At 39.7% G+C, this 26,240-nt stretch overlaps 1 protein-coding gene across 1 annotated transcript in view; it reads right to left on the bottom strand.

The window, feature by feature from the left end:
* LOC149233420 (protein SAWADEE HOMEODOMAIN HOMOLOG 2-like) overlaps nucleotides 1-26,240 on the bottom strand; it is a 181,674-nt gene that overhangs the window by 61,366 nt on the left and 94,068 nt on the right. The window contains exon 6 of the mRNA XM_089376735.1: nucleotides 5,171-5,222. Within this exon, the coding sequence (XP_089232861.1) occupies nucleotides 5,171-5,222 (52 nt within the window). The remainder of the gene's footprint in view (nucleotides 1-5,170; nucleotides 5,223-26,240) is intronic.

Below are 26,240 nucleotides of genomic sequence, written 5' to 3'. Positions count from 1 at the left end.
ACCGCCCTTTATACCAACATTTCATAGAGCACATTCAGCCTAGTGCTGCCATGCATTTTTGCACATTTTGTATTTCAGCTCTCTTCTTGGACTCATACATAACCCTTCGGATTAAGGGGGGAATGTTGGACACCTAATCCTCAATGGGTTAGTGTGGAAGCCGAATGGACAAAAGGAGTCCAAGAGACCTTGGGATGTGAAACCCAACGGTCACATAATGTACTATAAATGTATATCTCTTGTTAATAAAAATTGTACTCTCCTGATTATCTTTCATATTGTTCTTGCTGCCCATGTGTGTTTAACAGAAGTCTTACTATGAGTGGTTGCTTTCACTTGAGTTTGAGACGGTTTTGGTTCTTCATAGAGTAGCAAAGGCATGAGGACACACTCATTCCATGCCTACTCCACATGATGTACTTCACTTATGGGGAGCAGTGATAACCTTGCAGGTGCAGTGGTGCCCTTCCACAGCAAAGCATTTGGGCACTTTCATGACCCTGACAGTTGATTGACACCCAAGGGCACCCTCAGATGTTATAACTTCGAGTTCACTTTGCTTAGCATTGGTGATTCTTAATGATGTATCCAGTGGACCTGACTTATGCCCAAGCTAGCCTTGACACTATTTGATTTGCATGCCTTGACCTGGAGTGGAGATGATGATGATCCTCCTCGTGATAATTAGGGAGGGATTGTACCACCTCATAGAGCCCTAACGTTGGAGAGAGATTGCACCATGTTGTGTTGATGGTACCCAAGGAGATGACACAAGGCACCCAAACCTAGCTTTTGGACACATGGAGATGTTTTGAGGCTTGATTTGAGGATTCTTCCTCAATATATGGTTGATCATGATGGTTGGAGATGCATCTAGCCTTCATATTGCACTTTTGGAGCCCCCTATTAGCCCTAAAAGTGCATGATATCATGCTTGGAGAGGCTTTTTGAATTACATGTGTGGGAAATTAGTGGTTTATCTTGTTTTATTGACCTATTGGGTTGGCTTGTAACCCATTTACTTCATTTCTATCCAAAATCAAACTTGTTATAGGGATTTTAGATGTGGATTAATCCATGTGATGTTGGAGAAGATTTAACTAGGTTCGGTCTTCATAAATGTAATTTTGATATTTGTACTTATTCAAGAAAAGAGAAATTATTTTTTGTATCATTTGTCAATGAGTTTCTTGCTCATTGAAAATAGGTTAAGCACATTTTGAAGTGCTTCCAAAGAGTCAAAGTCAAAATGTAATTATGAAAAGACCCTTTGAGGGCATGTTACATCATGTAATTCATCATACTAGGTCAAGGAAATAACTCCAAGCATGGTAAAATCCTCTCCTAGCTCCAACAAAGTCTACAAGCAGCAAAAACGATGAATAAATGTGAAATATAATGCAACTGTCAAATCGGCCTAGAAGATAGTCAAGTCAGCGTAATGGACAGTCATGTCGGCTTGAGAGGAGAGGGACAAACCTCTATAAATAGAGATTGTCCACTCCTCATTTGGACACAAGGTGGATAAGAAGTCTATTAGGGCAGCGAAGGAACAAGGAAGAACAACAAAGTCAAGGGGCTGCTTTCTAGGGTTTTTGCAGCCACACGTGCGAAGAAACTAAGGACAGTCTGCAGCCAGATCAACAAGGTACATTCTTTGTGGTTTGGGCTAGCTATTCGGTCAACAAAGGTCTCCCACTCCAACATTGTAGGCAGCCTTACAAGCGAAGGATAAGGGACTGGTTTTAGGTTCACACATAGTCACACGTGTGGAAATCTGAAGTTGTTCCTGCGGCTAGGGAAGCTGAAAACTACAGTCACACATCCAACCATGGTTGAGGCTGAAACTAGGCCTACAAGGCCTACTACACTAGTGTCGAAGAAAGACCTTCAAGCCAGGAAGGACACTCCAACAAAGAAGAAAAAGAGGCTACAACAATCACACATGCGAGGTGCAGGAAGGGCTTGACAGCAATTTAGGGCAGCAGCATAAGAGGCCTATTTCGGATGAGCAATTGGGTCTACAAGGTCTCCTAAGGACAGCAAAGAAGGATCTCCTTATAACGAAGAAGAGGAGCCCTAATATTCTAGGGTATCCTAACCTAGAAGACAAAGTGTCGGAAGAAGTACCAGAAGATGTGTTGAAAGTGACAGTGCAGAAAGAGGAAGGATTTGACTCATGCTTGGAGGAGATCTTAGTCAAGGGTCTAGGGTTTGGCAGTTGTTCAAATAAGAATCTTCAATAAGAGAAAACTTACAAAGGGTTTCCTTCTCAAGAGTGGAGAGGGTATGTCCCTGGCAGAGAGCCAAATTTTGTGTTCTTGTTATTTTGTTTTGGTAGCAGTTTGATGAAGCACACACATATGCACTAATAAGAACAAGAAAAAGTATAAGCTAACTAAGAAAAAGTAAAAAGACTTCACAAACTGTTATCAAAGTCTCGGAGAATCACCACAACACTACATTGCCCTAGATTCTCTAACATGTGATAGACCTCATATAAATGAAGGATCACTCCATTCTATTTTGTCATTATCACTTGTGGATTTCGGTCTCCTTTAAAGAGTTTGACTAAGCCTTGTTGTAACTTGTTACTTGTGGAGATGTGATCTTTTTGGAGCTATTGCTATTGGAGACTAATTTGTGTCATGGAGATGTCCTTTTGGGATTGAAAGAAGGATTTTTCTTTGAAAATTTGTAAGTTGAATTGCAGATTTTTAATGGTTTTTCATGTAATGAACGTATGTTAGGGTTTTCTCTCCTTCCATGTCTAAATGCATATTTTTATTGGAAAATCTTGCTTAATCTTTGCATGTTAAATTCATTTTCCTTGAATGCCATAGAGGGCCTCCTAGAAAGCTTTCGTCTACTTAATTTCTCCTCTCATAAAAAGATACTCAGGGTTGTCAAGTGAAAACTAGGGTTTCCCCTTACTCCATGCATAGATTTGATTTCTATTAAATTTAACCCTAAAGACTCCATCACCCAAGTATGGACACTGGAAAGGCATTGGAAATCCTTGTGGTGGTCAAAACTCATAAAAATTTTATCTTTTTCTCCCTAACTAGTTTCCTAAGCCCTTCAAAGCAAGTCACTAGCGCTAGGGCCTAGGGCCGAATTCAAATAGGGCCTCTATTAGGATGATGTTGAAGCTTTTGTGGCTTATTTTCACCTTGATTGTTCCTTAAAACCCAAAATCTAGCTCTGACATAATTGAATTGACCTTAATAGGGAAGATGTCATCAACCTTAGGCAATTTGTTTCTTGACAAAACCCTAACCTTACTTAAGGCTTCAACTTGGGGCTTAAGTTGAAGGTTTTCCATCGCCTTTTGTTGATTTCATCATTTGCAAACCTTTTCTTTAGGCTTATATGCATAGGCACTCCTTTGTTGAACTACATCTTGAAACCCCAGGTGTCAAGTGCCTCTCTAAGGGTTTGTATATGATACAATGCTCCTACACAGAGAATATTGTGCCCTTGTCCATTAAAGAAGTACCTTAAACTTTAATTCATATCACCTTGAGCCAATCGCTTAGAATATCTTTTAGGTGAAAACTAGGAAACCTATGAAGTGGTGAAATTCCACTAACAAGAGATGGATTGTTAAGGTGACAGTGACAATCCACCTCATTGTTGCATTTAGGTCTAGCCCTTGCCTTGTGAGGCATCTCACAAAGCTTGCTAGATTTTGAGGCAACCGTCCCATTTTTGTAAAATTTCCATATGTTTTCGGCCTTGGTCAACACTTATCAAACTTCGTCAGTCTTAAGTCTAAAAATATTTTTTTAGTTTTTTTAAGAGATAATCACATTTTTAATACTCACTATTGAGTACACATGGAAATAAAATTTGGTAGCATTCATAGAGTATGGAATTTTGATCTATTTAGCCTCTAGATTTTTCAGGGTTTTGTCATATTTTGAAGACCTAGTGTTGTGTATAGTATAGGGTTCAAATTTGAAGCCCATTGAAAGAAGTTTTGCTTTTGGTCAATTTCACAGTGTCCAAATCTTTCTGGAATATTTTTGTGGTGGGTCCCACTTTAGGTCAAAATTCTATTCAAAGAGACCTAGAGTACACTTCAAGTTCTACTTGCCCTGGCCAACACTTCATGCATACCTATTTTTGACCTGGAACTAGGGTGTGCTCCGGGAAAATCTACTCTCGGCAGTTTTGTGGACCCCAGACTTTTCTATTCTTGGCTTCAAGAAGTGCAGCCTACCTTGGGCTTGACTTGCTATTCTTGAGTTGCAGCAGACTGCAATGTCTGGAGCTGAGCCCTAGTTCATGTTCATTGTTATTTTTCGAGTTTTCATGAGTTGGAGATTATCTATTCATGGACAGCAATGATGCACTTCATGAAGATGTCTCCTGAGCCCTATCCACTTTTTTAGGCCTTGTATATAGAAATTTCGGAAATCTGACTTTTAATGCAAAGTCAAAATTTGCACCTCATTTAGTTTAGGTTAACTGAATCTATTTCTAGTGAACTTTCAGCATTAGCAATATTTATTATTTACAGGAGAAATATTTTGTTTATGTCCAACCCAATTCACTAGGAAGACCAAAGAAATAAATAGCTAACATTTTCTAAGCATATAACAGATCTGAAATGGCTGATATTTTGTTGCATTTAAATAGACTGTCCAATATTTATTTTCTTAGGCTGCTTTGTTAATCGGGTTCAAATGTAGTTTAAGTATATGCTGCTATAAATTATATTTCAGCTTCATCCTTAACGTTAAACATTCACAGAAAATAGATTCGGGAAACCTCAAAATTGAGGTGAATCTCTAAATCTGCAATTAGAAAAGAATTTTAGAGACTTCCACAAGCCCTTAAACTCTAGCTACCCTATACATGTTCCCTTCATACCTGGCATGTTTTTCCTAACCTTTTTTTAGTCCATAAGGTTACACTATCCCTAAACTCATGATTGTTGGTTTCGCTTATATTTTTCAATCATACAATTATTTTGAAAAACAAAAGAAAGATGCAAGAATCTCCTGCTACTTTCCTGCAATAGCTCCTCCTAGCCCAACATAGCATCCAAAAAATAAGCATGGGTGTAAACTTTATAAGCAGAAAAAAATATGACAGCTGTCAGTAAACAGTGTACACAATGTCTGTAGATGCTCTAAAGAGACCAACACTTGATGCAACTTACTGTTTCTCCGGACTTCAGGATCCTATGTTTACAGAAACTGTGAACATCATACCTGGCCATCGGAATACGAAATGTTGTCAGGCAAAAGATCAATGATTTCATTCTAATTCATCATTTGGCACAAGACAAAGCAACAGAGGCACAGCGATCATACTTCACTGGAGTTTCAAAACAGGTTCATTATGCATTAAAGAATAGAACAAATAATTCTTTTCGGAGGATATATGTTGAATGGCCAACATCATGTTCACCAATTTCCATCAGATTAATAATTTAATGATGATCCAGATATAGCACACTATATCATTGACTCTTAGATGTTATACAAATAGCTGCCAGTAAACTTAACCTTTGACTATGTTGTCTTATGTGTACAGAGCCAACTGATTTACTTCTGAGTACAACCAAATCAATCAGAGAATATGAGTCGGACCATTATATGACAAACCAATAGAGAGCAATCGCAGCAAAAGATCCATTACAAATGATAAAAGGTTTAGCAATAAATATACAATTTTACATAGAATGCTGTAATCGCAAGTAAACTACATACATAAATTTATGTGACATGTAAAACAGCTTCTATCTGCATAAAATGAGATTTTGAATTGTAAAGTGTCAAGCCGAGAATAGGATCGAAGACAGTAAGCTTCTAGTAAATGGTGGCAACACTATCAACAAACCAATATGATCACATGACACCATATATTGTAATGGGTGAGCAAGGACCCATTCATGATGCTTCCTATGTACCAGTTGCAGATCTGGGGAGCACTTTGTTATTGCACATGTTATTTTGTGCCAACCCTATAGTTTACCTGACCCTTTGGCCAATCAATGGGGGAAGGTGACATTGTTAGAGGATGACTTGGCACTATTATTTTCATGCTCCTTTCCTCACTTCAGCTTATCAGATTTAATGGTTATATACTGTATCATCCGTTGAGGTCACTTCAGCAGCATATTATGTATACTCATCTTCAACAAACCAATAAGATCACATGACACCATATATTGTAATGGGTGACCAAGGACCCATTCATGACGCTTCCTATGTACCAGCTGCAGATCTGGGGAGCACTTTGTTATTGCACATGTTATTTTGTGCCAACCCTATAGCTTACCTGACCCTTTGGCCAATCAATGGGGGAAGGTGACATTGTTAGAGGATGACTTGGCACTATCATTTTCATGCTCCTTTCCTCACTTCAGCTTATCAGATTTAATGGTTATATATTGTATCATTGGTTGAGGTCACTTCAGCAGCATATTATGTATACTCATCTTGTTGCACATGCTACTCCATGATTATTATTGCTGAAGAAATCTCCAATTCCCTTGTCTTCTGTTCATGACATTCCTATTATTATTTTCACTTGAACATTTCATGGTGAGTTCAAGTCTTTCCTAGTTGTGGTGTCTACCAACTTGGTGGTGTATTTCCTAGTGGTGTGTTTAGAACTTTAGATGCATGTCCCCTTTCACTATCCATCCATCATTTAGCCCAACTACTGCCCACTATCTTATCATATTTCCATTTTACCCAGACAAGTTTTAAATCACACTTATATTTCATCATTTACCTACTCATACAGGACACATAACTCATTTTCATCCCTTTCCATATTGTTTTCCTTTGTAACTTAACTCTCAATTGGCATATTTCAATAAAACACTTTTTCCATCTGTGAGCGTGCCAAAATGGATTGGGATATTTTACTGATAAATCAAACCCAAACACAAGGTTGAACTACTACATTATTACATTTTATTACTGGTTTCTAAACCTTAATCAAGGCCTTATTTTTAACTTTAAAGTTCCAAAAAAGGAAAATGAAAAACAACTTCTTGTGCAAGAGGAACACAACTTAAAGGCTAAGTCACCTGACACGGGGATTCGGGACACGTAGGATTCGGGATTCGTGGTGTCGGATTCGGGACACGCTGACCCCCCGGAACAGGACACGTTAGGACACGTTATATATTATTTTATTAAAAATATATATATATATATATATTGAAAAAAAAAAAAATATATATATATATATATATATATATATATAAAATTAGATATTATCATATTTCTTACACAAATTTTAATTAATGATACAAATTTATTGATTTCAAACATAGATCTTGATTCTTCATCTATAGCTATGCCTATTACTAATTAGCATGCATGGTACATACAAAATTCAAATAAATGTCAGTTGTACTGGTCACATAAATGATAAATTTATTAAAAATTTAAATCATGATTCATAATTCATAACTGAAAGACAACTTACAACTACAAGATAGTAAGATAAACACACTGACAACTGTAGTTTTCTCATTAACTCATCAAATCAAAATCTGTTACATAGGTAGTGTTGGTGCAATGCCAATGGCAAATACAAATAGAAAATATAAAACAACTACAGCCTACAGGTATACAAGCCTCAAGGCATCAATCAGCATAACTGTCCCCATCATCATGGTCCCCACTGCTCTCCTCTGCATCCTCCTCGTCCCCTGTATCCATAGTCGCCTCTGCATCTGCTGGTATGGAGGTTGACCCCTCTAAGTCATCAAATCTAACAGGCTCAAGCACTGGATCACTGAGATCCATGTTGGCCAATGCCAACTCAACAGTGGTGTCCAGACCCATATCATCAGGAAAGACATCCCACATCTTTGTCTTTCCCCTCAACCACTCTTCCCTCTGCCTGTAAATAAGACGAAGGTTGGTGTGCACATACACCATTGTCTCTGCCCTGGACTGCTATAAACTTATAAACTTATATGAACATTGAATATCAATATTATTATGGTTGATGGCAGTTGCCTATAACTGGTACGACATTTTAAGAGATCCAAAGTACATTCAAGCTCAAGTAGCCTGGAATAATTATGCAACGGTGGCATATTCAAAGACAACTAATGTATTCAGAACTCCAAAAATGATTGATGCTCAGGAAAACGATAAAGTTATAAACTGTAAGACTACTGAGATGTCTTTCTAACCAATTCAAGGGCCCCAAAATAATGTTACATTAGCATTCAAGTCTGATTTCAGAGCAATAAAAATGATTACAATGCGTTGCCAGTTTGACCGTTGATCCAATGATCCACCATAACCACGGTCCACTTGTGTTATAATTTATAAACTGCGTTATCTGGTGGACTACTTACCTCAGACCTGGTGGACTGTGGACGTTTGGTGGTCGATTCTCCTTGCTGAGAGTCCGCTCCTCGCTGCAACAACACAATGAGTTGCCAAATGACTTGCAAAATGAGCCTGTCAACGAGCAAACACGCCCCTTTAACCTAGCAGCTGGAAACGAGTCCCAGAAACAAGACACGTCCCAAAAATCGCGACACGCTGTGCAAATTCGGGCAGGTTATAGGACACGACGTGTCATGCAGTTTGGACACGAATCCGCAGAGAATCGTGTCGGATTCGCTGGATTCGCGATTCGACAAGACTTTTGGACGAATCCGGTATCCTAGCTTAAAGGTAATGCTCCTCTTTGGCATACATATTGTGGTAATTCACATTAAAAAATGACTTCTAGAAAACGGTTTCCCTCACATTAAATTGATGGGATTATTTAGGCCTTGTTCACAATCACATGTGCCACTTGAATGAACTATTTAATTCACTTACACATGTTGAGTTTGTTGAGTTTGCACATCCTTTGAGGGTTGGTTTATTTAATTCACGCCCACTTTCACTTCATTAAATCATTTTTTATCTCACATCTTCTAGACATGTGATTTTAGGTGGTATGTACTATGCACCACTAGAAGGTCAAGTTTAAGCTTTGAAATAGCTTTGTTTTAAAATTGAAGAGGATATTTGACTTGGTATTTGACCCATAGCTTTAAAAACCGGAACTGGGTTTTGAGCCAACCACCTATCTAACCTTGATTTGAACCAAAACCAAATCAGACCGGATTGAATTGGATTCAATGAATGGGGTGTGAAAAGAATATATAAAATAATTAATTTTTAATGAGAATTATTTTTAAAATTTTAAACCACTAGAGACAAAATATGCAAAGTTTGCTCATCTATATACCATGTAAGGGAGAATATATCAAAATGGCACATAGTGCAATATATATCAACAACAAAATGTATTATGAATTGTTGAAGAATCTAGGGCACATGTAGTTAATGAGATTCTTCTTGACTTGATAACTATTTGTGAGGCATTTTAATTTTCTTATTAGCACAATCTTCTCTTGATATTATTAGAGCGTGTGTTTCTTATTTCATCAAATAGCTACCAAAGAACAAAGAGACAAGAACACAAGATGTTGGCATTCTGCCAGGGCCAAAACCTCTCCTTCGTGGAGAGGAAACCCACACATAATTCTTCTTATTGAGATTCCAATTGACAAACACCAATACCATGAACCTTGACCCACTAGGCCACTCCAAGACCAAGACACCAATCCTCTTCTTTATTGTTGAGATCAACATCATCATTACTGCTTTATCGAGATCATCATCATGATTTCACAAGGGTCCTTACAATTGCACCATTGCTTGCTTCATCACTGCGTCACCGATGTCTTTCCACTGTTGCATTATCAAAGTTATCATGGAGATCATTATTGTTGTAACACTGCGATCATCTCTGCACTTTCACGAGATAACAACAAGGTTTATGTATGTATTAGGACCAACGAAATCCTTATCATTGTTGTTATACCGAGTAGTGTGTGATCTTCCTCAAGACTGTGTGACTGCATTCTTGTATGACTGCATTTCAGTATTGAAACTATGATTATAAGGAGGCCGAGACACTTATTACTTGCACTAAGATACAATACTTCATCACTGAGATTCTGTACCTTATGCACCCATCCGAAGTTGCAGACTAGTTTGAGATTATGTCTTCCTGCACCCAACTGAAGTTGCAGAGTAGTTTGAGATTCATTGTGCCATCCGAGATCTATACTTACTGTACCATCCAAAATTGCAAAGTAATCTGAAGTTCTATATTCCTATGGTTGACCGAGATTCTTGCACCATCCGAAGTTTCAGAGGTATCCGAATAGTTTTTTTTCTGTGGTGACCCCAGTGGGGTATATATAGTGGCTTGCCCTCCATATTAAGCCAACGTGAACCAATGAAGAGGTGTGCCTTTATATGTGAGCCGACATGACTTATTTTAGCTATTTAATTCATTTGTGTAGGTCGACATGACTATTTTTCTTGCTGCCTTCTTCAAGAGGATTGTGCTTGTCTTGGAGGGTTGTTCTAGACACTCGGTTGACTCATATACATTACATATATGCTCAAGAAGAGCTCTTTACACATGAATTTCCTAGACCTATGGAATGAGCAAGAAAGTCATTCTTATAATTTACAAAAATAATATTTCTTTTTCTTGACAAGTACAAAGATCAAAATTATATTTGTAAACATCGAACCTAGTTGCACTTTCTTCGACACTCCCTCTTAACTAGGGAGTTATTTATAATGGTACTTCGTCATTCTCAATCTGAAGAATTTCTCATAAGAAGAATCGTATTGGTAACCCATCTATATAGCATCATAGTAACCAGTATTGTCACAGTGCAAGGCCTTAATTAACAGCTCCATCTCTCCACGAGACCATGAGCTACAATGTTGGTGAGACCAATGATTATAGACACCTTCATCATTGTCTCTCAAGGTACATACCCACCCGAGTGTTCACTAAGTATGACCTTCTAGGACTATTCTTATCTTGGGTTCTCAGACCACAAAGAATATCAATCCTCTTGCCTACTCTTATCTTCGATGCCCTACACATCCTCAAAGAGCATCGGATGCCAAATGATTACCTAATCCTCCATTCTTTCTTCCCAAATGAAGACAAGAATGTTGTGTCTATCATGTGTCTTCATTTCCATTCATGGCCTTCACCTAGACTTACAGCTGTTAGTTCTGGTCTAGTGCATGACACATGAAATAGAAAAACACAATTGTCACTCCTGTTTAATCAGGGGTGATCTAAACCAAGCTCCCTCTTCATCAGGGACATGTCAAAGCTCCTTCTTAACAAGGGACTCTTCTTTTCATCAATAGCTTCTTCTTCGTGGGTCCTTCAACTACTTGATCAAATTCTTTCCTTGATGTCATAGAGTTCAGTTGAGCTTCTTCCTTGTAGGACATCAGCCATTGATCACTTTCCTTCTTGGTTCGTCATGTCATTCCTCTCTTCATGGAAAGTGGCCTTCTAGATGCATATCTGGAACATTCATCATGTAGCTACTTCTTTCCCATCATGCTTCTTTCAGGAATTTCCATCCACCGCATGAATCCCAGTTGTACTTGTACTTACAATTCTTGTTCCAGTAGCGCTGCATGCACTCATCCAAATATTATTCAAGAAATCAAAACATAACACTAAATTAAATCGTACCTTACTAGATGGCTCTTCATCATGATATCTTCCTGTAGGTATCAGCATCTTGCATTCATGTTGACACATCTCCCAAACCTATCCATTGTCAAGGGTCTTCATCTTTTCCATCAAAGTCTTCATATCTTTCCGGGAGATTTCCTAGTCAAGTCTTCTTGGTTGTTTGGAAGTTGATCACCTTTATCAGGGTTGCATATCTCACGATCTCTTCCTTCCTCACACATTCCATTCACAGGATCTTTCAATCAGAGTTTCTTTATTGTATTCAACCACCTCATACTTCATATGAGGACATATTATGTTGATTTCATCTGGTGTGACTTATGCCTTCCTGCATCCTTTCAGAGGAGGAGATCATTTTTCTCTTGATCATGCTTCTCAGGATAGAAGTAATGATCCATGTTACCTGCAACCATATGACATATCATTATAATATTAAACACAAGCATATGTACCTTATTTTACCTTCAGGTCATCGAAGCTTCTTCTAGTAGCTTCCTTGATTGAAGAGATCTTCAATCCCTTGATTTGCTTCATGTCATCACATCATTATCTCATGGATTCCATAAGTTGGAATTCTTGTTGAAACACTTGCTTCCTCTCTAGATTAGTGAACCCTTCGATGAGGATTCCATCAGAGAATTTTGAGGATCTTGTATATCCCCAACTGGTAGATGTTTCCTTTTTGACTTGATGTATGATGAGCCTTGTCCCAGATGACTCCTTCCTTTTCTTCAATGTCCACTGAGGTTCCCAAGAGCTATATTCTTCATGTTTGTCTGCCATGGGTTTTGTCCTTCATGATTCCCATGGTGATGTCACGAGCTCTTGTTTCTAATGCTTCCATGATGCCATGATGCATCTTATTATCTTGGTCATATCTATAACACAAGATTTAGGAGCTTATGATAGGACCCTTTTGTGAGGGATAACATCTTACTCATAGGAGAGATTTGTTACTCCCTCTTTCCTTGGTCCCTTTCTTCAGCTTCCTCCATCTTTCCAGTGATATGAGCTTCTTTCTATAAACTTTCCATAGCATTGAATCTTAGTTATACTTATTCAGTCTGCTTGAGGACCAAACTTGTCTTTCCTTTATGCAAATGTTTGAGTTGTTTTAACCTTCAATATTTTTGTCATCAACTTGTCTTTCTCTATCTAGCATAGAGACCATAAATTGTTGAATGAGGTAACCTTCTTGTTCATGGACAATTGTTACCTTGCTTATCAATTAGAACGATTATGATTATCTTCCTTCCTAGATCTTGTAGATGGGATGTTATGAAGATATCCTACATCCTCTGATACCTTTACTTTCATGAAGATCATATTTCATGTGACCTTATTTATTGCACCTTCAGAGAATGAGTTTATCATCTACATCACTTTGATGTCTCCAATATTGCTATGTGAGGGGATCTTTCATAAGCATCCCTTTCCATAAATTCAGAGGAGACCTATTGATATGTTTAATGACTTCAACTTCCTAGAGGACTATGACTAGCCTCCTTCATGCAAGGAATCTTGCTAACCCATCCAACCTATAGATGTCTTTGCAATAATGAAATCATTTATCCAAACTTAATTATGGAATGTGTTAGTGTTTATCAGTCACCAGCGATCAAATGTACTCTTTCAAAGTTGTTGACGTTGAAAATAGTGTAACTAGGTTTGGTCTTCAGAATGTCAATGATGTAATTTTGTATCAAGAATATTTTTATATTATTACTTGAGACATGGGTTTCATGCTCAAGAAGTTTCTTGGTCTAGTTTTGGCTCCAATTGAGAGCCTTAGATGAGTCATGTAAAATGAAGAAAATACATGTATTTGATATAAGTCATAAATCCTTCTAGATCATCAAGGAAATACTCCAACATGTACCCACGGATTTGATACAGAGGAACCGCTTGAATAAATCTAGAAATTGCTTGTTATCACGTCGGCTAAATGAAGGATCACGTCGGCTAAAAGGATCACGTCAATGTATCATGTCGGCTTAATGATAAGGAAGCAAGCCTATATATAGGTTGTGTTGATGCCTCCTCACAACACATTCATTCTCATTGAAATAGCGAAGTGAAAGGGTCGAAGAGAAGGGTAGCCACAGTCAATGAGGAAGTTTGTTCCCTCATTCGAGCTCATCATCAAAGCCTGTTCTCTCATGTGGCATTCCGATCTGGTCTAGGGTATCACGTTATATGAGCATATCATTGTGTTAGAGGTTAGATCTAGCCGTTGTTTGAAGGAGGAAGGCATTGTCGTAGAGATCGAAGTCACCGAAGGGCTAGAAGAGCCCTAACTCTCCTAGTATGTGTGCCTACATCCTGAAGCGAAGGGTGTTGTTCTCGCTGCTCTAGAACAGTCAATCATTTGTCATCACAAGATCTCAGATCAAGCAAAATTCAAAAGGTTATGACATATATGATGGGTCTACAAGAAGTGCGAAGGTAAGAAGAGGCTAGATGAGCCTGACCGAGACCATAATTGCTGACTGTCATACCCTTGTTGCAGACTTGCTATGCTGTCCAGAATTGCAGACAGGGACAAAGTGTTTGGGTACATGTTTGGAGGTATTGTCCTTTGATGTTGAAGGTAGTGTTAAGTTAAAGTTTGGGTCTTGGAATTCCTCAATAAAGATTCTATAAGAAAGAGTTCAAAGGGTTTTTCCTCTCATGTTTTGGAGAGGTTTTTGCCCTGGCTTGGTGCCAATCTCTTGTGTACCTATGCATTTTTTGATCTTCTTGTTTTGATAGTTGGTTGATGATGATAACACATACTAACAATAAGAAACAAAATCTAAGGAAATAATATCACAAGCAGTTATCATAGTTAAGAGAGTGAATATTTAAATTGCCCTTAATTTCTTAACATGGTATCAGAGCGAGGTTCAAGAAAGGGCGTGAAGAAGATCAAATATCTCCTGCAGTAGTTGGCAAGCATCAGATCAGTTTCGCATTTCTCTCTGAAACTTCGTGTGTAGATGGGTGCAGGTCTCCACAAATAAGAAGAGACAAATCTTAGGTTCTTTCTCTGAAACTTCGCATGAGAACAGAAGAAGCAGATCCCCATCACCTTAGGGCAAGAGATCAAGGTTTTGTCTGCACCTCGAATGGGTTTAAGGGCAGACAGACTAGGTCTCAAATTGCCAGAAAGAGCAGAAAGGTAAGCTACATCTCGGACTCAATGAGGATGCAGAATGAACGACTCAATGAGGACACAGAATGAATGTAAGGTTTGGGCTAGATCATACTCTCGGCAAACCTGTAGATGCAGTCAAGATGGATCTCGAATAGATGAAGCAGACGTCTCATACTAATAGATCTCGGATGGATGAAGGATAGAGGACTGCGTATTGGCATGAAGTCTGGGCTAATAAACCTCGGATTTGTTTGCGTCCTCAGATGGGTATGAGACGCAGGCTGAAGAACTTCACATTACCACAGTAAGAATCTTCGCTATATATCTCTGATAACTCTCATGGAAAGAGGGTAAGGTTACAATGCGATGGTTCTACATTGGGCATGACAATCTCCACGAAAATACGATCTCGGTGTATTGAAGTCACAACACAATCAAATGCATGTGTAACATACCTTGGAGATCCCATCTGTCTCAATTGTAATAACCTCGCAGATCCTACAGGAGCATGATCACTCTAAATTAAGGTGTTCTCAAAAGTCTCGGCATTTATATATATATATCAGTCGTGGCCGCGGCATAATTATGTTTCTGTAATAACTGTGATTACAAGCATATCAAGGAACATTGTCGAGGGTTATACATGGTGTAAAGGGTTGTAGTATTAATGTGCTAAAAGGAAGCAGTAATCACTATGATGATCAGAGTCTCGGCACAATGATGATGACGAGGATCATGATCTCATCTACATTAAGGTATGATCCTGTTCTTGAAGATCATATTCTCAATGAAGATATAAAGATCATCTCGGTGATAATCTCGGGAGCAGTCATGAAGCAGTAGTAATGATCTCAATAGATCTCATTGATATAAGAAAGATGCAGCAGTGATGACTGCAATGATGGCAGCGGTAACAAAGATATCAGTGATATCGGAATAAGATCTCACTGTTATAATCACAATATACTCTCAGTTAATGTGTTGAAAAGCTCAACTAGTGTACAATGATGATGAATTAGTCATCATGGTGATTGTAACAATAAAGATCTCAACAGACCTCGTCGACATAATGAAGAAGCAACAGTAAAGATCTTGGTGCAAGAAAGTCATACCACCTAAACAAAATCATGATCTCTGTCTCAGCATTGATTATGAGAAGATCTCGGTACCAATGTCATATATATATATTGAGATCTCAGTATTATAGTTATGGCTTCGGTAAGAGCACGGAAATTATCTTAGTAAAAGAACAGTAAAGTTCTCAGTGAAGATGTGACAATAAAATAGCAGTCATGATCTTATTCTGTGATGAATACGAGGTCATGGGCATGATCTCAACTATAATGAAGGCAAGGTCTTGATCCCTATTTCGGCGTAGCTATCATAAAGACCTCGTTGTTATGATATCAATAAAGGTACAACAATGACGATCTCGGAGAAAGAGCAACAAGGATGATTGTAGTCATGGTGCAGCAGTGACCTACTTGAAATGCTAGAAGACAAACTCTCTAAAATGGAGTAAGGAAGGTCATCTTCATGAGATCTCAATTGGGAGATATGAGAAGAAGACAATCATCTATTTTCTCAATAAGCAAGATGTCAAGTGTCCTTGGGACAAGGAAGCTTCCTCATCTAACAACTTATGGTACCTGCGCAAAATGGAAAAAGGATAAGTTGTGGACAAAAGTGCTAAAGCATGAGAAGGGAAGTTTGGTCCTCAAACAAGACAATTTAGTGTAGCTAAGATTCAGTGCTATGGGAAGATTATGGAAAAGAATTCATGTCATCTGAAGGATAGAGGAAGCTAAAGGACTGTTGTTGTAGATTCATCCTACAATTTTGTTAGAGCCCTACAACTTGCTTTTATGCCCTTCTTAAAAATTGATCCTTGTATGTCTCTTTTTGTTGCCCTTCCTTTGACTTCAGCACCTTAACTCTGATACCATGTTGAAGAATCTAGGGCACATGTAGTTAATGAGATTATTCTTGACTTGATAACTATATATGAGGCATTTTAATTTTCTTATTAGCACAATCTTCTCTTGATATTATTAGAGTGTGTTTCTTATTTCATCAAATAGCTACCAAAGAACAAAGAGACAAGAACACAAGATGTTCGCATTCTACCAGGGCCAAAACCTCTCCCTCTTGGAGAGGAAAACTCGCACATAATTCTTCTTATAGAGATTCCAATTGATGAACACCAAGACCATGAACCTTGACCCATTAGGCCACTCCATCATTACTGCTTTATCGAGATCATCATCATGATTACACAGGTGTCCTTACAATTGCACCATTGCCTACTTCATCACTGCGTCACCGAGGTCTTTATATTGGTCTTCCTACTGCTGCATTATCAAAGTTATCATGGAGATCATTATTGCGATCATCTCTGCACTTTCATGAGATAACAACAAGGTTTATGTATGTATATTGAGAGTATTCCTGTAGGACCACCGAAATCCTTATCATTGTTGTTATACCGAGTAGTGTATGATCTTCCTCAACACTGTGTGACTACATTCTTGTATGACTGCGTTTCAATATTGAAACTATGAATATAAGGAGGCCGAGACACTTATTACTTGCACCGAGATACAATAATTCATCACCGAGATCTTGTACCTTATCACCGAGATCCTATGCACCCATCCAAAGTTGCAGACTAGTCTGAGATTCTGTCTTCTTGCACCCATCCGACGTTGCAGACTAGTTTGAGATTCACTATGCCATCCGAGATCTGTACTTACTGTACCATCTGAAATTGCAGAGTAATCCGTGTAAAAATTTCTCATTTCCCACCCCGGTTTTCAGTTTCCCCTTATTTCTCCAAAATAGTTAAATGCCCTTTCCCATATCCATACATTCAACAACTGAAAAATAAATTTTGCTAAAAACATAAATTCTGGAAATTTTACAGAACGCTGGAAAATGCAGAAATAAAAAATCAGCAAGTACAAACAGCCATTTAACACATTTAAACACAGTAATTTTTTGTCAAGGTGACCCTGGAAAAACCCCCTACAACTCTTGGGGAAAACTGATTCGAGAGCTCCTTCTTATTTATGAAAAAATGTTTTTTTATAGTGAGAAATATTCAGCAAAAATCAGCGAGTAAACTTTTACAACTTATCTCGTTTTCTGTGCCTCACAGCCAACTGGAAAAACTTGCAAACAGCGAAATCTGAACAGCAATAAATGTTGTACGTCCTCCTCGATTTCTGTGCCAATTTTCAGCCTTAAATTTTGCTATATGGCCTGCCTAGAAAATCATGCAAGCTGCCAGAAATTCTGCTGTACGATTTCCTCGATTTCTGTGCCGAAAATTGTTGTACAACCTCCTTGAAAATCGTGCTAGCAAACTTAGATTTTTGCTCCTCGATTTCAGTGCAAACTGCTGTATGGCCTCCTTGAAAATCGTGCCCAAAAATCTGCCTTTCACTGTATGCTAACTCAACCATACGGACTTGCTGGAATGCTGCCTTGGAATGTGTGCCAAGCTGCTGCCTCCTCCTCCCTGTCCAGAAATCTCCCTTGCTCTCTTGATCTCCTTCTCCCAATCTGCTCATGAAAGAATGAATGACCTTTTCCTCATTTTCCTCCTTTAATCTAACCCTAAGTGACTTTTGGGTGATCCCTAAATCCAATGGCAGAAATAGATTGAGATCTAGAGCTGAGATTAAATGCTCATTTAAATCTCACTTTCTATTTTTTAATTCACCCCACTTTAATAAAGACCCACTTAGTCATTTATTTACAAAGTCACTTTTCCTTTCTAATTTTACATTGACTTTATTAAAGTCACTTTAAAATTAGACTTTAGTAGCTTTATCACTTAAACTCACTTTTAAATTAGATTTGACTTTATAAAAATTATAAAGTCACTTTAAGAGAAAAATTAAATTCTTTTGGACAATTTTCCCTAAGCTAAAGATCAAAGCCTTAGGGAACCACCTATCCTCCGGTACCAAATTTCAACACTCCCTCTTACCAAAGGTGTTCCTCACCACACCCATCTTGTCTCTAAAGTAGTCATGTTTGCCCCGTGGTAAGGCTTTGGTAAGAATACCTGCAACCTGCTCATCAGTGGGAATATACTCAAGCTTCACAGCGCCCTTCTGAACACAGTCTCTAATGAAATGATATTTGATCCCAATACGCTTTGACCTGTCATGAAATATTGGATTCTCCGTGAGTTTAATGCAACTCTGATTATCACAGGAAATCATTAAAGGTCTCAACAGCTGACCAAATAAGCCAAACAACATCTTGCGAAGCCAGATGGCCTCACAACTAGCTAGATTGGCTGCCATATACTCTGCTTCCGCTGAACTCAATGCTACTGACTGCTGCTTCCGGCTGAACCATGACACTACTGCTGAACCAAACCCACAACAGCACCCTGAAGTGCTCTTCCTATCAAAAGCACAACCTGCCCAATCAAAATCAGTATAACCTGCCAATCTCACTCCATCCCCCTGCCTGTAGTCCAAACCATAATCCACTGTCCCCTGCAAGTACCGCAAAATGTGTTTTGCAGCCACCCAGTGAACCTTCCTAGGCTCACACATAAACTGACTCATCGTGTTGACAGCAAAACAAATATCTGGTCTAGTGTTGACCAAATACATCAAGGAATCAATCAGTTGCCTATACAATGTGGGATCCACCAACTCGGAATCCGAAGCATGAAGCTTCTTCCAGTTGGTAATCATCGGTGTCGACATGGGTTTACAATCCTCCATGTGGAATCTGCCAAGGATGTCCACAATATACTTCCCCTGACCCAGGAAGAAATGCCCCTCCTCCTGCCACACCTCCAAACCCAAAAAGTAATGCATCAAGCCGATGTCCTTCATCTCAAACTCCGCCGCAAGATCTCTCTTGCAGTGCTCTATGAGTCTCTCTGCACTTGTAATGACCAAGTCATCCACATACAGAACCAGAATGAGAGGCTCCTCACCAATCACAATAAAGTAAAGGTTCGGATCTAGCTCACTCTTTGTGAAACCCATCCCCTGCAAGTATGTATCTATCCTGGAGTACCAAGCTCTGGGAGCTTGCTTCAGGCCATAAAGGGCCTTCTTCAGTCTGCACACATGGGACTCCTTCCCATGCACCTCAAAGTCCTGTGGCTGCTCAATGTACACCTCCTCCTGTATGAAGCCATTGAGAAATGCAGTCTTCACATCCATCTGGTGGATCTTCCAACCCATCTCTGCTGCTATCGATATAATGGAGCGGATCGAAGTATATCGACCCACGGGAGCGAAAGTCTCCTCATAATCAACTCTCTCTACCTGGGAGAACCCTCTAGCCACAAACCTCGATTTGAATTTCTCAATGCTGCCATCTGTAGCATGCTTTACCTTGTAAAGCCATCTGAAAGTAACCACGGATTTGCCCTTAGGCCTCCGCACCACCTCCCAAACATCATTCTTCATGATAGAAGAATACTCCTCCTGCATGGCCTCTCTCCAGACCTGCTAGCTAGCTGCCTCCTCATAGCTAGAAGGCTCAGAGTCAAGGATGCTGGTAGCCATTGCCATATAGCTACAAAACCTCTCAGGTGGTCTACTCTCTCTGACCGGCCTCTTAAGCTCAGCAACAGATGTGGCATCTCTCAAGGTCTCTTAAAGCCACTTGGGCTTCCGCTTCCCTGAGCGCACTTCTTCGATTGGAGAATGAAACTCCTTCTCCTCATCATCATCAGGAGCCTGAACTCCTGACTGTCTGTCTGTTGTCCTCCTGCCTGCACTTGAACCTGTAGAAGCTGAGGTACCGTGTGAATTGTCCATCAATAGACTCCCTAGTGAACTGCTCTGCATGCTACCTGGAGCACCACCCCTCTGGCTTGGCGAGCCACTGCTCACTGACGGACCTGACATCCTCATAGATGTACCTCCTGATCCTCCTGATCCCTGCTCACTAGATCCCTGTGACTGACTCAACTGTTGTTGAGTGTCTGGCATATCCAGCTACTCTAACTCTCGTGACCTCCTAAAGGCCCTGTCCTCCTCGAACTTCACATCCCGCCTGACAACAACTTTCCTCTGAGCAAGAATGTAAATTCGAAAGGCCTTTGAAGTCTCATTGTAGCCAACAAAGATACCCTTCTCTGCGGTGAGCTCTAGTATGGTCCTCTTCTCTTTGGGTATGTAGGAGTATGTAATGCATCCAAAGATACGAAGATGACCAATAGCAGGCTTTTCCCAGAAAAAGCCTCCTCCGGAGTCATGTGCCCCAAGGCACGATGCGGACTCCTGTTCTGCAAATAAACAGCTGTGTTGCAGGCCTCTGCCCACAAGAACAATGGCAACCCATGATCATGTAACATGGCTTTGGCAGCCCCTACGATGGATCTGTTCTTCCTCTCCGCAACCCCGTTCTGTTGGGGGTTGTAAGGAACAGTGAACTCCCTCCTAATGCCTGCCTCCGCACAATAGTCAACAAACTCTCCAAGGGTGTACTCTCCCCCATTGTCCGACCTCAGGGACTTGATCTTCCGACCTGTCTGTGTCTCCACAAGAGCTCTAAACTCCTGAAACCGCTTGAAGACCTCACTCTTGGTCTTCAAGAAATAAATCCAAGTCCTCCTGGAGTGATCATCAATGAATAAAACATAGTACTCATATCCACTCAAGGAAACATGAGACATCCGACCGCTCACATCGGAATGAATCAAATCAAGTATCCCAGTCACTCTGTTGTCACTGCTGGGAAAAGGGGATTTGGAAAACTTGCCCATCGCACATCCTCTGCAAGTATCAAAGTGATCAGTACTGAAATCTGGCACACCTGTAGTGATCTCCAGCAAGGTCCTCAAGGCTCCATGATATATATGTCCCATCCTGCGGTGCCAAATCTCACACAGCTCAGAACTGCTAGCTTTGTTGTCGGTACTACTGCTCAATGCCAAAAGGGACTGGAATGCAAACTTGTACACCTTTGCATGGCGTACACCTATCACTCTAGCTGAATCAACTAGAGTGCCCCTGGGATACATCAACACTTGTCCTCCCCTGAACAGTACCTCATATCCTCTGTCCTCCAAAGCTGAGATGGATATGAGGTTCTTCCTCATCCCTAGCACATAAAGAACATCTGACACCTTCAAGGAGGGTTTGGACTCCCTCTGAAATGTTAGTGTCCCCACACCGACTGCTCTAACAACTCTATCATCACTGAGTACTACCTCTATATCAGTGCCACTCTCTGAAAGCTCTGAGAAGTACTCACGGACTCCTATCATGTGACGTGATGCCCCACTGTCCACATACCAGATACCCGAAGATGCTCCGCTAATCGAGGGAAAAGCATGCTCCCTCTGAACCTGTGTGGCAGGTGATCCTGCACTAGTGGACTCACACGTAGTGAACCCAAACTCCCGGTCAAAATGAACTGCAAAGTCCTCAACCTCTGCTGAAGTTGCCACACTATGGTTCTTCCCCTTCTTCTTCTTCTCCGGACACGCCACTGCATAGTGTCCCATCTTTTGACAATTCCAACACTTCACCTTGGAATAGTCCTTCTATGCGTTACCCTGTTTACCTTTACCTTTGCTTTTGCCCCCACCATTGCTTGTGGAAGCCTGCTTCTTCCCTTTGCCTTTCTTGCCTCCTACCGACAGTGCTACATCCTCATCCTGCTCAACTGGCTTGGCTGCCCCAAGCTGACCTTTCCTGATCTCTGTCTGAATGCAATCATCCCAAAACCTCTCCCATGTGAGAAGGGTCTCACGTGCACAAATCCCATCAACAAAGTTCATCCATGAACAAGGGAGGCCATTCACTGCAATCCGCACCAACTCAATGGGTGGAATGTCCTCTCCAACTGCTGCCAACTCATCTTTCACATTAGTAATCTTCGTGAGATATTCAGCTGCACTATCATTGCCCATCTTAATGGTATTCAGCTTCTCCTTCAGGACCATTTTCCAGTTCTCATTGGTACTCTGGTAGAGATTGGACAATGTTGTCCACATCTCATGGGCATTTCTCTTTCCTCTCACATGAGGAATGCAATGGTCTTTGTCTCCGTCTAGAATCAGTCTCTTACCCTTGTTGTTCTTTTTATTATACTCAGCCAACTGAGTAGCATCAGTAGGCACAACAACAGGGTTCTGTGTGGTATGCACCATGATGTCCCAGACTTCTGCCTCCTCAAACATACTCTGCATTCTCTCCTTCCAAATGTTGTAATTTGTATGCCCATCCAGTCTATCCTCCACCCTCAATCCCAATGACATCCTGTTGTCCTAAAACTGAAAAATAGCACTGTTGTAGTAAAGATAAAACTGTTGTTTGTGAAAAATCAGCTTGCTGGAATTTTTTGAGTGAAAAATCAGCAGGTTGTAATTTTCCTCCTTGCTGTCCCAAACTGCACTTCAGCACTCAAGCTCTGATACCATGTAAAAATTTCTCATTTCCCACCCCGGTTTTCAGTTTCACCTTATTTCTCCAAAATAGTTAAATGCCCTTTCCCATATCCATACATTCAACCACTGAAAAATAAATTTTGCTGAAAACACAAATTCTGGAGATTTTACAGAATGCTGGAAAATGCAGAGATAAAAAATCAGCAGGTACAAACAGCCATTTAACACATTTAAACACAGTAATTTTTTGTCAAGGTGACCCTGGAAAAACCCCCTACAACTCTTGGGAAAAACCAGTTCGAGAGCTCCTCCTTATTTATGAAAAATGCTTTTTTACAGTGAGAAATATTCAGCAAAACTCAGCAAGTAAACTTTTACAACTTATCTCGTTTTCCGTGCCTCACAGCCAACTGGAAAAACTTGCAAACAGCAAAATCTGAACCAAAATCAAAAATGTACCCTTTGCCTTGAGTAAAGGGTACATTTTTGTTAAGACCATGGTAGAGGAGTTCAACAATCAATACCACCAACATCAACGAAGTTCACAATCAATACCACCAACATCAAGGTACATAAATGGCTTCATGCTCTTGATCAAATGCCAATCCCATACCCTTACACATCATAGAATCAAATGGGAATAAAGTGATCCCCAGATCTCGAAATCCTAAAAACTATAAAGTCCATTGGATTTTGAGTGAGATCTAAAATTCTAGTTTCCCCATATGAAATTCAATGAGGTTGAAACCACTCTCAAACATCCCGAGTCAATTCACAGTAATGTTAAAATTTTAAGTACAAGGATGCAAATGAATGTAAAAGGATAAAAGATAAAACGGCTTTTTTTTTTGTTTTGAAGGAAATCTTCAAATTCAGCCATTTCTTCTTTTGCAGATAGTAAATTTTTAAAGTGCTTGTGGGCTGCTTTTTTTAATTCCGCCGCACCTTTTACCTCTTGATTTTCCACTTGGATTTTTTCTATTTGATTTCTTGCTTTTCTAATCTTCATTGAGTTATGGAAAAAATATGTATTTTTATCCCCTGCCTTGAGCCACAAGATTCTGGATTTTAGTCTAACCTCTTTTTCTTCTTTCTTGTTTTCCCTGTATATTTCCCAAAAGACTTCATTTTCTGTTAGATAATCTTGCTTGCCTTCTTCTCTGCCTTCTTTTTCAATTTGCATGCTGTCCATTCTCTGCTGTAATTTTTTTTTTGTTGTTGTTAAATTTCATTTGCTCTTGCCCATTCCTTTAACTTGATTCTTGCATTTTTTAATTTTCTCTCCCAAATATATTGTGGTGATCCTGATACTCTTGGCTCCCATGCTTCCTTAATTAATTATTTGATTTCTGTATTGTTGTCCCAAGTTGAGCTATATCTAAATGGGACTGGTCCTTGATTTTCCATTTTGCCCATGACTATTGCCACCGGTTTATGGTCGGATGCCGTGGTGTGGAGTATTCTTGTTTTAATGGCATTGTACAGCGCTGCTATGTTTTCTTGTATCAGGATTCGGTGCAACATTTCTTTTATGTTGCTTTTGCCCACTCTTTTGTTGCTCCAAGTGTATTTCCTGTTGCTTGGGGGATGTCTAAAAGATTGTGTTGTTCCATTATTTCTTCTAGTGCATCATTGCATGGGTCTATGTGATATATGCCTCCAAACTTCTCTTTTATACTTCTTACCAAATTTAAGTCTCCTCCTAGAATTATTTTTCTTATTTGTGTTTCTTTTGGTGATTCTTTTATGGTAACCCACCATTGCTCTTTTTCCTTGTAGTGGTTTGGGGCATATATATTGATGACACTATACTTCTCTTTTGTACTGATTTGCATTAGATCCGTTTGTATCCAGTGCTGATCTTTTTTGTGGTGTATTAATTCCCATATTCCTTTCTTCCATATTGTGCAGATACCTCTTGACGCTCCTATTGCCTGCATTGCTTCACCTTCATAATTTCTGAATTTTTTTTATATTTTCAGTTTCTTGGCTATTTGTTTTTGTCTCTTGAATCATAAGGAAGTCTGGGTTTTCTTTTGCCAGAATGTTTCTTGGGGCATTTTCTTTAATGGATGATCCCAATCCTCAGCAATTCCAGGAGACCACTATCATTATTTGCTTGTTGGGTGGTGCATGGCTCCTTTCCCTTTTTGCTGGATTTTTTCGTTGTTTTTTTGTTCCTTCTTAAGAAGGTTTCTATAGGTTGCTGCGTTCCTAATGCCATTTCCTTTGCTGCTGCTTCATCCCTCTTTGTTTGTCTTTCTTCCTGCTTTTTTTTATTTTCTACATTTGGGAGAGCTTCCTTTGACTAGTTAGGATTTTGTCTACTGAGAAAGGGGGTGTGATTTGGGTGGTTGGGGCTAGAGGGGATGGGGGGAGGGGGGAGTGAGTGTGGTGAGGGGATCTGGATCTAGATCTGGATCTGGGTCTGAGGGATGGGGGACAGAGGGATCCAGTGGCTCAAAAGGGTTGAGGCTAGCAAGAGAATTGTTGTTAGCTTTTGGTGATAGAGGATGGAGATCAGAGGATATGGAGGGTTGCGTAGAAGAAAGATTTGGTTGTTTATGGACTGCCTTCTTTCTTTTGACCTGTTCCCAGTTGTTTTCCGGGTCTTCAATCTTTTCGTTTTCATTATCTTTTTTTTTTACATCTATTAGCAAAATGACCATATTCATGACATACCTTGCATTTGAAGGGGATTTGTTTATAGTCCAACTGTTGTATATGCGTCCACTTATCCACTTTGATTTTGATGGCCTTTGGAAGCCCTTTTCCTAGATCCACCTCTACACTAATTCTGGCACATGCGTGCATGTTTTCCTTTGGCTCACAACTGTCTATGTATTTCCCAACTGCATTTCCCATGGCTTTAACTGAATCGTCTCCCCAACAGTGGAGGGGAAGATGCGGCAATCTGACCCAAACGGGGACGACATTGGGTATATCCATTTCTGAGTCGAAATCGACGTCCATTTACTTAGATAAAAACCCCTTGTATCCATAAAGTACGTGCCATTCCTAAATATTAGATCTCGATCCTCCTTGGTTTCAAAGTGGAAGGTGTAGTATCCTCTTCCACAGAATGTGACTGAGATTTTTCTGTTTATTGTTGCAAACCAGTTCCTTTCTACCCATTTTTGGACCGTT

The sequence above is a fragment of the Pinus tabuliformis genome, chromosome J, assembly GCF_031772625.1.
Source record: "Pinus tabuliformis cultivar Carrire ecotype Pingquan chromosome J, CPIR1, whole genome shotgun sequence".
NCBI lineage: Eukaryota > Viridiplantae > Streptophyta > Pinopsida > Pinales > Pinaceae > Pinus > Pinus tabuliformis.
This window is presented reverse-complemented; position numbering and strand designations above follow the sequence as displayed.